Source organism: Phalacrocorax aristotelis, chromosome Z (assembly GCF_949628215.1).
Source record: "Phalacrocorax aristotelis chromosome Z, bGulAri2.1, whole genome shotgun sequence".
NCBI lineage: Eukaryota > Metazoa > Chordata > Aves > Suliformes > Phalacrocoracidae > Phalacrocorax > Phalacrocorax aristotelis.
The window spans coordinates 12079121-12098008 of record NC_134311.1 but is presented as its reverse complement, the minus strand read 5'-3'; the positions used below and the strand labels follow the sequence as shown (position 1 = coordinate 12098008).

Genomic DNA, 18888 nt, shown 5'->3' with positions numbered 1-18888 from the left:
GAGTAAGTTTCAAACAGGAATTTAAAACAGAGGTACAACTAAGCTGGGAGATCTCGAGTTCCTCATTTTGCCACAGGGAAAATTCCCAGGTTCAGCTGGGGGTGAACAGTTGTTCAGGTGTTCTAGAACCCTGAATTATCTGTTCTGTGGTAATCTTGCAGCAGCTGAAGTGAGAGCGAATGTATCTTCTTCAGAGTATCTCCTGGTCTTTTCAACTTCAGCAGGACTGAGAAAGCAGAGACAAAGGACCAGTTCTGATGCACACTTCTTTGGAGTTCAATCACCTTTGTGGGGGAGAGACAGGGGAAGATATGGAAAAGTGAGAGATACTTCTGCATAGCTTTCAGTAAAAAATCCCTGAGGTGTCCATGCTGTCATTTACAGCAACTGCCAAGCAATAAGAAAAAGTTTTAATTTCTTTCTTTCTTTCATATGAGCTGACATACGGAGATTAAATAATTAGTAGCAGCATCAGTTAGTATTCATGCAGCTTCTGGATATATTAAACTGAGTTGAATTCTTTTAGTTCTATAAAAACCTAAAGATAGGAAGACAGATCATACTGTCTTCCTAGTTGAAAATCTGAAAGTTGAAGCACAGGAAAAGCAAATCATTCCTTCAGTCTCCTCCAGAGTGTCCTTCTGGTAGAGTTTAGACCTGTGCTCAAGTGGAGCAAGAGTGGATTTGGAATGTCCTGACTGATGTTCACATTGCAGTGAAAGAGAAAACTTTTCCTAATTCTCTCCCTCTCTGTTTTGTCCACATTGTATATTAGTTAAATGTAACACTTCCCAAAATTTTTTCTTAGAGAAAACGGAAAAAGACATATTCCATATTTTTTTACTGTATCTTCATATTAAGTATTTCTTACACTGCTCCACAGAAAGAATAATGAGTGAACCCATACTGCCTGCTGGCCCCATGCAGAACACACCAGGACAGTTTAGGAGTATTAGTCCTGGCTGGACAATGGACCTCATCAATGTAGAATTACAGAATCATAGAATGGTTTAGGTTGTTTTAACAATACACCACATTTCAGTTTATTAATGGATGTGTCTTCTTATTCTCATTTACTGGTCTATATATTAGAATCATAGAACGGTTTGGGTTGGAAGAGACCTTTAGAGGTCATCTAGTCCAATCCCTCTGCAGTGAACGGGAACATCATCAACTAGATCAGGTTGCTCAGAGCCCCATCCAACCTGACACTGAATGTCTCTAGGGGTGGGGCATCTACCACCTCTGTGGGCAACCTGTGCCCCTGTTTCACCACACTCATAGCAAATCATTTCTTCCTTGTCTGGTCCAAATCTATCCTCTTCCAGTTCAAAACCATTACCCCTCGTCCTGTCACAACAGGCCTTGCTAAAGAGATTCTCCCCACCTTTCCTATAGTCTCCCTTTAAGTACTGGAAGGCCACAGTAGGGTCTCCCCACAGCCTTCTCTTCCCCAGGTTGAACAACCCCAACTCTCTCAGCCTGTCCTTGTAGGAGACGTGCTCCAGCCCTCGGACCATTTTTGTGGCTTCCTCTGGACCCACTCCAACAGGACCACGTCCTACTTGTGCTGAGGCCTCCAGAGCTGGATGCAGCACTCCAGGTGGGGTCCCACAAGAGCAGAGCAGCAGAATCACCTCCCACGACCTGCTGGCCACGCTGCTGGGGATGCAACCTAGGAGACGGTTGGCTGTCTGGGAAGCAAGCACACATTGTTGGCTCATGTCCAGCTTTTCATCCACCAGTACCCCCAAGTCCTTCTCTGCAAGCCCGCTCCCAATCCCTTCATCCCCCAGCCTGTACTGATATTGGGGGTTGCCCCGACCCAGGCTCAGGATGTTGCACTTGGCCTTTTTGAACCTTAAAATGTTCTCACAGGCCCACCTCTCCAGCTTGTCCATGTCTCTTTGGATGGCATCCTGTCCTTCTGGTGTGTCAACTGCACCGCTCAGCTTGGTGTCATCTGCAGACCTGCTGAGGGTGCACTCGATCCCACAGTCTACGTAATTGATGAAAATATTAAACAGTACTGGTCCCAGTACGGAACCTTGAGGGACATCACTTGTATATTGATAAATATATCGATATCTATGTATGTGTATGAAATATATCAGTATATCGATAGTTCTGAACTTCCACTATATAAAACTATTTTCTACTGAGTTGTCTGAATACGTAGCCTTTCCATAGCTGCCTAGTAGTTTAAAAAAAAATGTAAGGCCAAAGCTGAACATTTATCATTTAGAATCAACTTGTTTTAAGTTCAGATAAAATCCACCCAGCCAGAACAGGATTTTTGAGTTTCCTTTACAGGGCAGTGGTGATGCTCTAGCAGCCAGCCAATAGACAATAAGACAATAGTTCAATTACCTAAACACTGGACTGTGCTACTGTTAGTGCGCTGACCTTGGCTGATTGCCAGTTGCTCTATAACTCTCTCTCACCAACAGGACAGGGAGAGAAAATACAACAAAATGGTCATGGGTCAAGGTAAGGACTGGGATATCACTCAGCCATTACCATCATGGGCCAAACAGACTTGACTTGGGAAATTAATTTAGTTTATTGCCAAGCAAATCAGAGTAATATAATGAGAAATAAGAATAAATCTAAAACCACCTTTCACCCTGCCCCTTCTTTCTTCCTGGGAGCAATTTCATTCTTGATTTCTCTAGCACCTTCTGCCAAGAAATGCAGGGGAAGAGGGACCAGGAGTTGTGGTCAGTTCATTAAGTGTTTTCTCTGCTTCTCTTTCCCCCTCATGCTCTTCCCCTGCTCCAGTATGGAGTCCCACCATGAGAGACAGTTCTTCATTAACTTCTCCTATGTGGGTTCTTCCCACGGGCTGCAGTTCTTCACAAACTATTCCAGTGTGGGTCTTCTGTGGCGCCACAGGCCCTGTCAGAAAATCTCCTCCTGCATGGGCTCTGTTCCATAAGGTCACAATTTCTGTCAGGAGCTTGCTTCAGCATGGGATTGCCTGTGGGCTGTATGTGGATACCTGCTCCTCCGTGGACCTCCGTAGGCTGGCAGGGATATCTCTGCTCTGGCTCCTGGACCACCTCCTCTCCCTCCTTTTTCAATTACTTTGATGTCTGCATGGTTGTTTCTCTCACGTTTTCTCCTCTCACCCAGCTGCTGCTGCACAGAGTTTTTTTTTTTACCCTTTCTTAAGTGTGTTATCACAGAGGCACTACCAGTGTCATTGATTGGCTCAGCTTTGGCCAGCAGCGAGTCTGTCTGGGAGCCAGTTGGCATTGGTTCTATTGGACATAAAGGCAGTTTCTAGTGTCTTCTCATCAAAGCCACCTCTGCAGCCACCCCCCACCCCCAGCCCCACACCCACTACCAAAACCTTGCCATGAAAAGCAATACAGCAACACACGAAGATGCAGGAGTTAACTTACACTCATAGAATCATGGTAGAAAAATGTGATATTTCTTACCGCATTACTTTGGAGAAGGCCTGATGTAGAAGACAAGAATCCAACTAGGGAGATCTCTGTGAAACATTTTTGGAAGAAGCTTGGCCTGGTAACTCTAAGGAATAAAGGAAATTCTTTAAAGTTAAACCATATAATGATAAGGATTGGTTTACATTCTTTTTTTCCCAGGCTTGTATAACAGTAATGGTTTTATTTAGTTTTCCCATGTACAAAAATGCTGTGGGTTTTCTTTTCTTATTCTTAACAAAAGCCTGCCTAGGTTGGACATTGAAACCAGGCTGTGAAGCAGAAGATAAACAGTGAATAGGTTGGTAATCACATGCATTCTCAGAAAAGCCTTTTGACTGAAAACACAGTCCAAGTCCCAACAAAGATGTTTTTGCAAAATTATCTGTGTTAGTTGTGTAGAGTGTTTTAATTCAGGAGAGGCAAGCACAGAAGTAAACTGTTACTGATTAAAAATTAATTCTTGTCTCATTTTTGCATTAATATCCCTGCTGACCAAATTAAAAAGTACTGAAGCAGAGCATTATGTGACACCTATGAGACATGGATGGAAATGGAGAAGAGTAAAAATGGGAGCCGTGCTTGGATTTAAATCAAAGTACTATATATAACTAAAAATGTTGACAGGTGGTTTTGTGGAGCAGACTCAATAAGTTTGATATAACTGCACTGAAATATCCTTTCAGTAACATGAAACTTAATAGACTGGAAGTATATTTCCCATTATAATGAACCCAGTGACATCTGTTGTTTCAAGATATATGGTGCCTGAATAATTGCAAAATCACTGATAGTGATAGCTAGCTTTAACAGGCAGAAGTCTTCTCATTAAGCTACTAAGAACAGTTCTGTAGTTGTAACAGAGAAGCTTATAAAATACCGAGACAAGCTGCTGCTCACAGGCCCTTGCAGTCTGTGGATATGCCTCGTCTCTGCCTGCTCTTTTCCCCCAGAACCACACTTCTGCGTCTTTTGAACTGGCAGTGAATTACCTGTTTCGAAAACTTTTCTCTGTTACTAGTAATGATGAACATTGCATTACAGAATGATCTACATCTTCACCTCAGATGGAGTTGAAGCCTTACACTGTTTGTATAGAGTAATCCTCACCTGGGAAAGCTTAGTGCCTAGAAGGACAAAACAGGATTTTTAGCACAGGCTGAGGTGAGATAGCTTGACTAGAGCCAGATAACAATTTGGTGGTAGTACCAGGAAACGTGAGTCCTGATCAAAAGGCATTTGGCTCACCCTCTGCAAAAATTTAGACCTTCCAGACTGACAGAATGGCTGAGAATTCACTCTTTCTCTTATCTTTTTTTTCTTTTGGGGTGGGTGTGGGGAGGTTTGTTTGGGGTTGGTTTGTTTTTGTTTTGTTTTTTAAATTCTTGACAAGAATTCAGAAAGCATCTCTGGTCCTGCCACTTTTGAATTAAATAAATCTGCTTCTAGATTCTTAAAAAGATACTGTAAGTGTTATTGCTTCCAGGGTCCATTCCTGTAAATGAAAATCCTGTATTTCAAGGTTGCTTATCTTTCTAATCTCACTTGCAGGTGAATTCTCCCCTCAAAAAAAAATCAGGAAATTCTTTATGTTTAGAGTCTTCTTTCACCATGGAAGAAAAACTACTGCACCTAACATTTCTTTCTTGCTAATAAGTTTATACCAGAAGACCACATACCTCTAACAGGATTAAGTTCTGCATGAGTAGTCTCGAAAGCCTACTGACTGTCATCTCATTCTTGTTGCTACGTATGTTTGACACAGATTGGCTTAAAACCATTTGTAAATTCTCATTGCTGTAGTAATATTTGTCTTTCAAAATAAATTAATTCTTGGTATAAATCTACTGACAGACCACTAATGTTAAGTGATAATGAAATCTTATTCAAGGCTGAAACCTTTGTGCATTTTTCCAATAGTATTAATTTTTCCATCTTTTTTTGGAAAAAAGTGAACAGCAGAAGAGACAACATAGCTTATAGATGGTATAAAGGCTATATAATCTCTCTCTCTTCTATATATTCTAGAATGCTTCACTCCATACCAGAGAGGTATCCTTTTGTAACGGTTTGGCAGAAAATGACGGGAGAATAGTCCTCTGTTGGCAGAGAAGCACAGCTTTCTATTATTACATTCTTTTCTTTTAAGACATTAGAAAAGATTCAGCCCAATGTAAACCACTATTTTTATTGCTTCTTGGGTAACTTAAGCTCAAGTAATCTTATTTCAAAAATAATAATATATATTGTTGTCAGTATTTTTCTTTAAACTGAGGATATTTACTGCCTTTTCCTTCCTGTATAAATATCTAAGAATGGATTCAAGTATTTATAAAAACATGGAATCAAAATATAATAGTTGTTATATTTTTTATTCATTTATTTTTGCTATTGTATGAGTTATAAATACAGGCAGACACAGTTTTGCAGTATAAATAGGCTGTCTGGGAATAAAGTTTAAACTGTTGCTCTGGGTTGCTTTGCAAATTCTGATGACAGTTTTATTGTAAGCAGAAGGCTGTGGGAACAAAAAAAAAACCACAAACCTGGTGCCATGCTGCCATATCTCTCACTGACAAAAATAAGTCAAGAAAACTATGTGTTATCTCCCTGAAGGTGGCACCATGGTAACTTTACAGTTCTAAACTGATAAAGAGATGCAACCCATCTCCTTGTCAACTCATACTCTGTGATGCTGTTCCTCCCCACCTTGATACATTTCTAGATTCTTGTATATACTTGTGTATTCCTCCACATAATATATAACATAACATAACATAATTAACATAACATAACATAATTAACATATATTATAGAAGGGCCTGCCTAATTTTGAACTGGTGTTAACCAGCTTAGGGAAGGATCTGTCATTCTGACAGGGTCTGTAGTGTCAGCCTTGTGGGAGCAGAGTTGAAGTTTAGCTTGTTTAGCTTGTTTTCATATAGTGCAGAACTCATCTGCAAGGAGTCCTGCCTACAAGCTGGTGTTTTACAGAGATAGGCAAGTGCCTTACCTCAAACACTGAAGCACAGACCTGTCAATATCCCAAAAATATGTGGCTACATTGAAATCCAACTGAAATTATTCAAGGTTCAAAATTTACTTTTATGTCTGTGTTTCTTCTTGTGGACTCCAAAATTCCCAGAGAAATTTCCTTGGGAATTCCTAGGGTTTCCAGGGGAAAATGTTTGCATTGATTACAAAACCTGTAGATTAAGTGTAAAAAACAATCAAAAGCAAAACCAACAGAAGCGTCTTTTGAAATATTTTTTTCGTTAACTGAAAATGAAAGTGTCACCCTAGATATAATTGATTGAACCTTCCTGCATAATAAAAGATGGTCATACTCCTGCATGTCTATCTATTTCAAATATGTCTAACAGCTGAAGTGTAGCACAGAGCTCTATATGTCTTGTGTTTAAGAAACATTTTTTTTTCTTTAGCAAAAATCTGCTTACTTTCATAGATTCCATCTCTTTGCTTTTCTACCTCACTACAAATTGCAAACTAGTTTCTTCATTTATTGTACTTTCACAGTGGTGAGGTAGATGGATTTATGGTTACATTTTCCCGGTTTGGTTTCCATGTTTGAAACTTATAATGTGTCTGGTGCTTGGAACATGATAGGGCACTTGGATTGGGCCAAGTGTGGTCAACAGAATCATAGAATGGTTTGGGTTGGAAGAGACCTTTAGAGGTCATCTAGTCCAATCCCTCTGCAGTGAACGGGAACATCATCAACTAGATCAGGTTGCTCAGAGCCCCATCCAACCTGACACTGAATGTCTCTAGGGGTGGGGCATCTACCACCTCTGTGGGCAACCTGTGCCCCTGTTTCACCACACTCATAGCAAATCATTTCTTCCTTGTCTGGTCCAAATCTATCCTCTTCCAGTTCAAAACCATTACCCCTCGTCCTGTCACAACAGGCCTTGCTAAAGAGATTCTCCCCACCTTTCCTATAGTCTCCCTTTAAGTACTGGAAGGCCACAGTAGGGTCTCCCCACAGCCTTCTCTTCCCCAGGTTGAACAACCCCAACTCTCTCAGCCTGTCCTTGTAGGAGACGTGCTCCAGCCCTCGGACCATTTTTGTGGCTTCCTCTGGACCCACTCCAACAGGACCACGTCCTACTTGTGCTGAGGCCTCCAGAGCTGGATGCAGCACTCCAGGTGGGGTCCCACAAGAGCAGAGCAGCAGAATCACCTCCCACGACCTGCTGGCCACGCTGCTGGGGATGCAACCTAGGAGACGGTTGGCTGTCTGGGAAGCAAGCACACATTGTTGGCTCATGTCCAGCTTTTCATCCACCAGGACCCCCAAGTCCTTCTCTGCAAGCCCGCTCCCAATCCCTTCATCCCCCAGCCTGTACTGATATTGGGGGTTGCCCCGACCCAGGCTCAGGATGTTGCACTTGGCCTTTTTGAACCTCATGATGTTCTCATAGGACCACTTCTCCAGCTTGTCCATGTCTCTTTGGATATCATCCCATCCTTTTAAAAGATGGGCACAATGTTTCCGTTCTTCCAGTCCCGAAGGACTTCACCTGCCTGCCATGATTTTTCAAATATCATGGAGAATGTCTTGGCAATTACATCAGCCAGTTCCCTCAGGACTCTGGGATTCTTCTCATCAGGTCCCATAGACTTGTGTATACCCAGGTTCCTCAGGAGGTCATGAACCTCATCTTCTCTTATAGTGGAGGGACTTTGATTCAGCTGTCTGTGTGTTGAGGTCTCCCACTTGAGAAGTGTTGGAAGAGTGGTTAGCAGTGAAGACTGAGGCAAAGAAGCTGTTGAGTACCTCAGCCTTCTCATCTAGTTTTACTAGTTTGCCAACTGAGTTCACTGGCATGCTTTCTTCAACCATCCTTTTCTGTCTGACATACCTGTTGAAGTTCTTCTTACTCTTTGCATCCTTGCCAAGTTCAGGGCATTCATGCCCTGCCTTTCCTGACCCCATCCTTATACAGCCAGGTAGCATTCCTGTATCCTTGCCAAGACACCTGTCCCTGCTTTCACTGCCTGCACACTTCCTTCTTGCCCTTTAGTTTGACGAGGAGTTCTTGACTCATCTATGCTTTTCTCTTGCCTTCCTTTTCTGCTTTCTTACACCTGGGAATTGAGAACTCTTGCACTCTATGGAAAGTGTCCTTAAAGATCTGACAGCTCTGTTTTGCTCCCTTGTCCCTGAGGGCTTTTTACTAGGGGGTCGTATTGACTAGCTCCTTGAAGAGCTGGAATTTTGCTTTCCTAAAATTCAGGTCCTGACTTTACCCTTCACCTGACAGATATTCCTCAGGACTGCAAACTCCACCAGCGCATGATCACTGCATCCTGATTAGATCACTTGTTTTGGTGACCAACAGGTCCAGATATGCATTCCGTCTGGTAGAGCTGTCTATTACCTGACTTAAGAAGTTGTCCTCAATGCACTTTAGGAGTCCCCTGGATTGTCTACTGTGGCTACTCTGCATGAATATTCTTGCTGACACGTTGCATGCCCTGTGATTTTGTTTAAGGCAGGATAAATTCAGTACAGACCATTTTTGCAGAATATGGTTAGTGCAAAGAGAGCACAACAAGAAAGGATCAGAAGTAAATGAACTGACTCTTTAGTGCAGGCAAGCCTTAATGAAATAACATCTAATTCTGCCTGGTTTTAAAGTTACTAGAGTAGAATCCTGCCACGTCAGGTGTTTTTAAAAATCATGATAGCTTAAACTGCCTTAGCATGCCTGAATATCACATTGCAGCTTGCACAATCTGAGTTACCTACTGCTTACTTTCAGGTAATTAAAGCTTTTCACATGTACAGAGTCAGATTCTGAAAACTTAGCTATTTTCAGTGAAAAGCATTGAGATTGTCCCAAGAAGTCTCACTTTGCATAGAAACAGATTTTTCCTTGGTTTCCACTTCAGCAAAAGTGACTAGTTGCTTTCTAAAGGATTTTCCCTGCCAAAATGTTTTTGCACTGAAGAATTATTTGTACAGGTTTTTCTTCTAAAAACCTATATATTTCAGTTAACTAAAATACAGACATATTCAAGGGCTTAGGAGTGTTACTGATACCGACAGATGCATCTGTGCTTTCTCTTAATTTCATAAGGAAGAACTTGGCTTATACATTTTTATGGGATAAAAAAATGTTGAGTCCTTCATTGACCATCTCAGAATAAGAGCGTATTAGCTAGGGCTGTGGCTGAAAATGCGCAAAGAAACCACAAACATTAAAAGAATAGAACAATGTACTTCAGAAAGATACAATGCTGTTTGGGAAGGGTGTTCACTAGTTAAAGCTTTAAAGAGTTTTACAAACAACACAAAAACATTGTGGGCTTCTTTTTCTTTCTAACACCCCTGAGCTTTGACCTGAATTGGTCCCCAAATAATAAGAAGTCATCAAATAACTGCGATGAGGACAGACTAAAGGTTTAAGCAAGTCTTCTGAGGATAAAAGATCAGAAGCAAGCCCTTCAGATACCAATACTCTTTGACAATAATACTAAGTTCTTCCATTTGTTTTCTGCATTATGTTCAGGATATGAACATAATGTTTCTAGATGAGAACAACAAAGAGGATGAACTTAAGTGCATGGACTGGTGACAAGCAAAAGTTGATACTCTAACACAGAAGAAGAATGAGAACAATACTTATTTTTTTTATAATATTCATATCCCCTCCTGCCCTACTTTGGATGAGGGGAGACTGTGTACACAGTGAACTAGGTTCCCTCCTTAATTTTCTACTGAAGTTGCAGGTAAAGACCATCAAAACCCCAAACTGTAGGAACAAGTAATTTCCTCATCTGCAAAAACAACCAACATTCACAGAGAAAAAGGCATCTGTAGCTAAATAACCTTAATGAACTTAACATATTTTTCACAATGGCATTACTAGCTATCTGGAAATGTCTTAATTAAAAACTCGCTTAAAGCTTCACCTTAAATTTCCCAAGGTTTATGTCTTGATCAATAAAACATGTTAGATATGGTATCACTGTTGCTATTGCACTATGGTTAAGACTTAAAGGTGATGGTTATACCACACAGAGAATCATTGGTGTACAAAAGCCCCAAAATGGCTTATCTATACCCTCTAAGAGTGGAGCATAAGCAAGGAAGGATTTCTGAAAGAAGAAACAGTTAAGGGCAGAGAAATTACTTGTTGGTTTTGGACTTTGCATACAATTAAACTTCTGGCCATGATAGCTGAGAACTGGATTCAGGAGACCTGTTGTAGTCCTCCCCACTGTGCTTGGATGAGTCTGGCTATCTGCCAAGAAAAATGCAGAAAAGAAATTAATCACCTGCTGACAGTCCTTGTAGCTGTGCTCATCAGATGTATATTTGTGCAGGAGTTCAAAAGAAGTCTTTGATAGTTACCACACTATGCTCTGAGTAAGAAAATGGAGTAATATGGCAATGAAGGCTATGGCTGTCATTCTAAATGATAATGGCATTAATCCAGGAGTCCTGGCTAAAGCTGAAAACTTCATGTCCTGCTAACAGAGTTTGTGGATGGATCAGTGGGTATTCTTTTATCAGTGCTAAAATTCAACAATGTAAAGAAAAAGTGGCTGAGAGTAGGGGGATGAACAATCCCCAGATATACAGCACTTCCTTTATAGAAGCATAGAAGGATATTAATATATGCAAAGACGGTTGAGAGGAATTATTTAGACGCAGTAAAGTACGAATATACACTCAGAATAAGTCTATTTCTTTTGATGAAATATTTGAATTTACAGCAGGATAGCAGAGGACATTCTCAAAGGAATGCCTTTACTAGAAAGGCTCAGGAAAAATGTAGATATTCAGCTCTTGTTCATTCTCCTTCCCAGGTTCTATAAGATACTAAGCAGTTTAATCTTCTTCTCAGTTTATTAACAGAGGTATTCAATCATAACTAGTCAACATTGGTCCCTATCTTATTCTAGAAACTCTAAAGAATGATACTTCTTTTATTAATCATGTAGCCCTTCAAGTGTTTGAGTATTTACTTTTTCAACAGTAACTTTTTGCTTAGGCTCCCCATGGCAGTCCATGGTTTTTAGAAACTGTGAATAATCTGACTTCACACTTTTTCCAAGGAATATGGCAAGGTTAAGAAACACACTACTCAGGCCATCTCTGCTCCTTTATCTCACCTAAGAGTGGTTCTTGGAGGGATTATGAGAGTGTTAAACACAATATCAGGGGATTACAACAGGATAATTGGCAACTGTACACATGAATTCAAATTAATATTTTCTTCACAGAAATTTATAATTGTGTGACGTTTAGGACAGTGGTGCTGTGAAGGTTGTGGTTCTTCAGCAAACAAATGAACAATCTCATAGAAAGTCTAAGATAAAATGGGGGAAATCTGGTGGGCTAAAGGAAAGCAGGAATTTTCTAATGGATGTCTGTAGAGCAGATCGATGTGTCTTCCCTTCTCTGCTGTTATTGACCCAAGCTGCTTTCCCATAGCAAGAAGGAATCCTCCTACCACTCCTATATCTTGAAATTGAAGGTAGAAGGAATCAGTTTCATGGTACTTCATAAAAGCTCACGAGTGAAAAAAGCTATCTGGAAATCCACCCATACCTCAAAAGCAACCTGCAGTTCCAAGTTTTAATGTATTCTGAGGTGCCATTATCTATCTATACTAATCAGTAATCAAACTATTAAATTTTATATCACAATAAACCAGTTGCGAAGTAAAGACAGTAGAGTAGTACACAATATAACAGCAAAGAGCATCATAAAATTAATGTATGTTGCAGGGGTTGTTTTATCTTCTAGTCTATCAGCTACTGTTTAATCCTGGTGTAACTCTCAAGAAGAATTCCTGTGAAGTAAGAACACAGATATATTCCAACATGTGGAAAGTATTAATTATACTAAGTTTGAAAAAGAATGGGCAGAGGCTTTTCATTAATGACCTTATGTTTTTTTCCATATTCAGTAATTTCTCTGTCTTATTATAAACGCAAAAATCAGAAAATGGAAAACCAGAAACTGACCTCTGAACTTCTTATTGTAATGAAAAAGAATAAGGTATTTGAAATATATAATTAAATTCATATAAATGGTATCTTTGATAGAAAATAGGTAAAAAGCATCATAGTGGGACAGTCTCTTGGTAACGTATGTAAGTCTATCATGTTTATAACCTTTAGAAAGATGCACTAATGCATAAATAATAAAAAATTTTAAAGGTTAAAATAAGTCTTTAAATCCTTAAAGGACTGTATATCATACTTCTTTTTTTCTTGTCCTAAATGCTCCCAGTCTTGGATGAGATAAAATATCTTCTAGGCAAAAAATCATTAACACCAAATGTGATTTGAGCTCCTACAAATATTAAGTGGGTTGATAAATAATAGCTGATATAATTTTTAATGTTTTAGGGAGGATTTTATGGTTGTGAGAAGTTGAATGTCTCCCATTTCTTGTAACTATATAATAGTATATAAAACCTTCCTTTTTTTTCAAATCTATAGTGCTGTTTCTCTTATGAAAACACAATATGAAGGGAAGATTTAAATGCTGGACCAAGAGCAATTTTGAATTGTGAAAGTCAGTGAGTTACATGTCACAAAACAAAAGGGACATCTTCCTTAACATGTGGCTCAAATGTTGATATCCGTATCTAAGTTACAAATCAAAATGCATCATCTCCACCCTCCAAGGAGACCTTTGACTCTATCACAGACTAAACATAGAGAAAAATATTGTAAATATGACAAATGTAATTCCCTGTTTAAAGCAAATATTAAGGGAAGAAAATAAGTTACTGCTTAAAGCACAGCCTTTGAAGTGAGAGTTGAATTCACAAATACTACGGTTCTACTTCTGCTTATGAAGTGAGGATGTACTGTAGCAGAATTTGGAATATGTAATTGAAACAGAAGATACTACACTCTGGTTAGCTGTAAACGAACATTCATTACCTCTGATGAAGGAAGCAGGGACATTACTCAATTAGTCTATCAGTAAAGAATGAGAAATCTTACATGTCTATACTGAGAATGAAAATTCCATCTTTTCTCATTTTGTCAAGGACTCTTCGCTCTCCCGTGGTAACAAAGTCTGATTTTCAGTCATTCCACATCCCTCTGGCTGTGGCACCAGCCAGCATAGGAATAGCCCCAGATTCAAATTTCTTTTCATTTTGTATAAAAATGTCTTTCATTCCAAATGGTGCCAAAGCAGACAAAACAGAAGTCTTGGTTTTGCCTCTTTTCTAGACAAGTCTTTGCTACATAGTTTGGGTTTGTGAGCACAGTATCTTGTTGAAAAACTGCCTTTTTGCCAAGCACCTCTAGCATTTCGTTGACTCCAAAGGCCTTCCTATAATTATATAAGTATTTAAGTACATACATGTATTTAAGTACATAGATATGTAAGCTTATACTTAGCTCAGTAAATTACAGTTCTCTGGGAAGCCAGTGTTTCTGGCAAAATTTCATCTTTCAAAATCACGCACAACTCACAAATTTCTTGCAGGCTCAGAATTAGGTTGATTTTAATAGGAATTAAATTGCATTCCATAGTCTTAGATCACATAGATGAGCTCAGACAGTTTTGTGTAGTTTCAAGAGTTAAACAAGAATCTCAAAAAAAAAACCAAAAAAACAAAACGAGGACAATGTCACTGTTTACAACTGTTTTCTCTGTGTTTTCTACCTCACCCTGAGGACTTTTATATTTACAGAAATTTGTTATCTGAACTTTGAATTTTTTTCAAAGTTCCACAGCTGAAACTTTTGTTGGTGGTACAAAACAGAACACAAACATGAGTAGAAATTCAAGAACATGTCTATAAAGTGTAAAAAAATATCCTTGTGACAGTGGTCAAAATCATGTGTTATATTAAAACATTTTTTCTTAGATGCTTTTGTACAGAGGTTAACTGCCTTTTACTGTCTTTTTTTTACATTTCAGGTTGATATTTTTTTGTTCTTGGTATGTTGCCAAAAATACTGAACATGTAATATTTTGCAGGTGTTCTTGTGCAGTGTTTTGCTTGTGGGCTTCATTTTCATCTCTCTAATTTTGTGGAGTTACTAAAACTGTTGGAGCATTTCAACACATTACCCTTGTGCTTCAGGTTGAGTATCTCAACTGTATGTTTGTTTTGTGTAAGAAAGTCCGTGTTTGGATCACAGTTGCATCAGAATATTTTTTTGCGCCTCAGCAACCCAAGTTATTCTGATATGTAATAAAGATCAGAAATGAATTCAGATTATCCTATAGCACAGGATTGAGGTGTGCCTCTGGTATAAATAAGGTACTAATGAAAACAACAAAGCCTTTTCAAATTCCAAGCTTAGAAAAATTCATCTTCCTTGGCACTGTGGCCATGTGAGTTTAGCAAGGGTGGCTGCTTAGTAGCTTAACAAAATATCAGAGTGTTCTTTGATGTATAGTTAGGTTGGATGCATGCAGACACCATTATGGATTTTTGACAAGCAGGAAGGAGCACCCTGTGCTGGTTTTGGCTGAGAAGCGATACATTCTCCTCACTGTGGGGGTCGGCTACTTTTCCAGCTTCCCGGGCTCTGCCGTGTGGCAGGGGGGTGCTGGGAGGGGCAGGGCCATGGCAGGGGCAGGTCACCCCGACTGGCCAATGGCAGGTTCATTCCATACCATGTGACACCACGACCAGTACATTAAAAGGGGGCAGTTGTGGCTCGGGAGCGGCGTTGGGTCGGCGGGCGGTGAGTGGCTGTGGCGCGTGCGGTTTGTTTCGGCAGTTCATTCCCCTCCTCCCTCCCTTCCCCCCCACCCCCACCCCGGGGTTTTGCGCCTCTCGTTGTTCTCCTTGGGGGGAGTGAGCGAGCGACTGCGTGGGGCTGAGCTGCCAGCTAAACCACGACAGCCCCTACGTATTTTTAGTACACAGCAACCAAAGCTCATAAAGGGGTTTTATAATAGTCTTTGTCAGATATTTCTCATTACAGAATATCATAGAATCATGGAACTGTTAAGGTTGGAAAAGACCCTTAAGATCATCGAGTCCAACTGCTAACCTATCACTGCCAAGTCCACCACTAAACCATCTCCTCAAGCACCACATCTACCCTTCTTTTAAATACCTCCAGGGGTGGAGACTCCACCACCTCCCTGGGCAGCCTCTTCCAATGCCTGACAACCCTTCCAGTGAAGAAGTTTTTCCTAATACCCAGCTAAACTTCCCCTGCTGCAGCTTGAGGCCATTTCCTCTCATCCTATCGCTTGTTACTAGGGAGAAGAGGCCAACCCCCACCTCACTACAACCTCTTTTCAGGTAGTTGTAGAGAGCGATAAGGTCTCCCCTCAGCCTCCTCTTCTCCAGACTAAGCAACACCAGCTCCCTCAGCTGCTCCTCATAAGACCGGCTCTCTAGACCCTTCACCAACTTTGTTGCCCTTCTCTGGACATGCTCCAGCACCTCAACGTCCTTCTTGTAGTGAGGGGCCCAAAACTGAACACAGCATCCAAGGTGTGGCCTCCCCAGTGCCGAGTCCAGGGGCACGATCACCTCCCTGCCCCTGCTGGCCACACTATTCCTGATACAAGCCAGGATGCCATTGGCCTTCTTGGCCGCCTGAGCACACTGCTGGCTCATGTTCAGCCGGCTGTCAGCCAGCACCCCCAGGTACTTTTCCTCCAGGCAGCTCTCCAGCCACTCCTCCCCAAGCCTGTAGCACTGCATGGGGTTGTTGTGACCCAAGTGCAAGACCTGGCACTTGGCCTTGTTCAATCTCATACCATTGGCTCCGGCCCCATGATCCAGCCTGTCCAGGTCCCCCTGTAGGGCCTTCCTGCCCTCCAGCATATTGACACTTCCATCCAGCTTGGTGTCATCTGCAAACTTACTGAGGGTGCACTCAATCCCCTCATCCAGATCATCAGTGAAGATATTGAACAGGACCGGCCCCAACACTGAGCCCTGGGGAACACCACTCGTGACTGGCCACCAACTGGATTTGACTCCATTCACCACCACTCTCTGGGCTCAGCCACCCAGCCAGTTTTTAACCCAGCGCAGAGTGCACGTGTCCAAGCCATGAGCAGCCAGCTTCTCCAGGAGAATGCTGTGGGAGACAGTGTCAAAGGCCTTACTGAAGTCCAAGTAGACAATGTCCACAGCCTTCCCCTCATCCACTAAGAGCGTCACCTTGTCATAGAAGGATATCATGTTAGTGAGGCAGGACCTCCTTTTCATAAACCCATGCTGGCTGAGCCCGATCCCCTGGTTGTCCCACATGTGCCGTGTAATGATATTCAGGATGACCTGCTCCATGACCTTTCCTAGCACCGAGGTCAGGCTGACAGGCCTGTGGTTCCCCGGATCCTCCTTCTGACCCTTCTTGTAGAGGGGCATCACATTCGCTAGCTTCCAGGCATCTGGCACCTCCCCGGTTGACCAGCAGTCCTGGTCAACCGGGGAGTATAATACGTTTTATACTCACACTTTCATTACATACTCTGCAAAAATAGCTGTTGATATGTGGATGAATGTTTATTCATCCACACTTCTTTCAATAATATTTTTGAAGTGGACACACCGTATTTTCAGAGCTGTCCTTAAGGACCTACTCCATCAAAATGTAAAAATAAGTTTAATTATAAGAGTCTAAAAATTTTCTGGGATTTCTCGCATTCTTAGGACAAATTGCTGAAGCCTGGATTGTTTAGCTTGGATACAAGAGGATTAATTATTAACCTGCTCACTGCACTGACCAGTTAACAAAAGCCTTAACACTGTCCTTGTTCCGTCTCTCAAAGCTTGTCCAAATGGTTGCATATTTTTTTGCCAATGAAATGATAACAGTAAAATGAGCAGTGTATTGCATGTTGTTACATAAAGTACTTTTCCTGCATTTAAGAGACTCAAGTCATGTATAGTTTAGCAGCGTGTGTGAATGAGTATTACAAGTGCAAAAAAATTCCCATATTTCTTTGTTTGAAAACTCCGTCATAACTGTCTATATCAAAATCCTTCATTAACTTTATTACCACCATTTTAACAGTTTTTCAGGCAATGTTCATGAAAAGAAGCTTGTAAATGAATCTGGAATTTGGTTGCTCACCATCATGTAAGCTAACCCTGGCTCAGAATGCCAGCCCACATTAGATATCCAGATAGTAGAAAGGTTTAGGCTGAAAGTTAAATGAGTACTGTAGGAGCTCTAGATGTCCAACAAAGAAAAAAAAAAATGCTTGTAGACACTAATCACTCCTGAATCCAGTCGAAGGACAGCAAAACATCTATCAGACTACTTAATTAAGACAATCAGTCTCTGTTTATCAACAAGACTATTTGAAAAGTTGCTTTTAAACTGAGTGCTGTGGAGGATTTTCTCAAGGATTACAAAGGATAACCACTCAGTTGCAGCATGATTAGAAGCAGAAGACCTGGAGAAGCTGTTATAAAGAAGCAGTCACACAAATATCTTGCACAGTGTGGACAGACATGGGGATTCTGAGTAGGGAAACCAAGGTGGTGGTTTGCTTTTGGAAGCAGGCTTTTCTTGTAGATGACTGATCCAAAAGAAAGTAATTCCAAGTACTGAATATCCACTCAGACCAGTATGCTCACATTTTTTTTTAATACCAGTAGTACTGGAATTCTAGTAGTGTTTCCTAATTTATGTCTTTCAGTTAATACTTTACAGAACAAGACAGACACTGAAATAACATATTCCACAGAGTCCCTTCTAAGGTACAGTAATCACATTTTGGAAACTAATACTCTTTCAAAAGTATAGTATAAAGTAGACATGTCACATTAGGATTTAACTCAGAATCAGCTTCCTTATGGCAATACAAACTTTGGCATAAACTACAAAACCTACCTGAGTCAAAAATACCCAGGAAACAAGATTTAATAGAGCATGTCTGCAGAGTGTTGCAATCATAAAGGCAATTGCATACCTGCAGATGTACCGCTTAACCTTTTGTAATGTAAAGTGGACATGAAGCATCCTTGCTATTAGGTAAGATTCTGGAGGAACATCCAGTAAGAAAAGATCATGCACGACTGTGGCAGAAGTCTAAAATTATGTTGTTGCTTTGACATAATAGCATACTGCTCTGAAATGCTTGCCGCCAGTGAGAGCACCAACTGCTGCAAAACTGCCCTGGATTCCTTAGTGGGCAAAGTCCACACAGTCCACTATCTCTCCTGCCCTTCTGTCAAGCAGGCAGATAGTGTGGGCTGAGCAGTTGCCATGAACACTGTTCATGGCAATCCCATGGATCACTACAATGCCTGGATTTATTCTTTCTTTTGTTCTGTACAAATTCAATAAGTTAAAAATGATGTGGCAGTAAACAGAACGTGTGAATAATAATTCTTTCAATTATTTTTATTCAGTTTGTTTCTTTCCATGTCAGGCTTATCTGTGTGCTAGCATAGTAATAGCAATATGCTAGCACCAGTAAAACTAAGCAGGGGTTTGA

General features: G+C 40.8%; 1 protein-coding gene across 3 annotated transcripts; it reads right to left on the bottom strand.

Moving 5' to 3' along the window:
• Nucleotides 1-1022: 1022 nt before the first annotated feature.
• LOC142050286 (uncharacterized) lies at nucleotides 1023-18446 on the bottom strand. 3 transcript variants are annotated; one of them, XR_012657987.1, is made up of 4 exons: nucleotides 18361-18446; nucleotides 10616-10726; nucleotides 3447-3540; nucleotides 1023-1694 (listed from the first exon to the last, which is right to left on the bottom strand). XR_012657987.1 is itself a non-coding variant. In XM_075078780.1 (3 exons), the coding sequence occupies exons 1-3, from the start codon at nucleotides 18408-18410 to the stop codon at nucleotides 1125-1127; spliced, it is 714 nt and encodes a 237-aa protein (XP_074934881.1). In that variant the 5' UTR covers nucleotides 18411-18440; the 3' UTR covers nucleotides 1025-1124. The 3 variants fall into 3 exon arrangements, 1 of the variants encoding a protein (XP_074934881.1); XR_012657986.1 differs by having other exon boundaries at nucleotides 1024-1694; nucleotides 10640-10726; XM_075078780.1 differs by lacking the exon at nucleotides 10616-10726 and having other exon boundaries at nucleotides 1025-1694; nucleotides 18361-18440.
• Nucleotides 18447-18888: the final 442 nt, after the last annotated feature.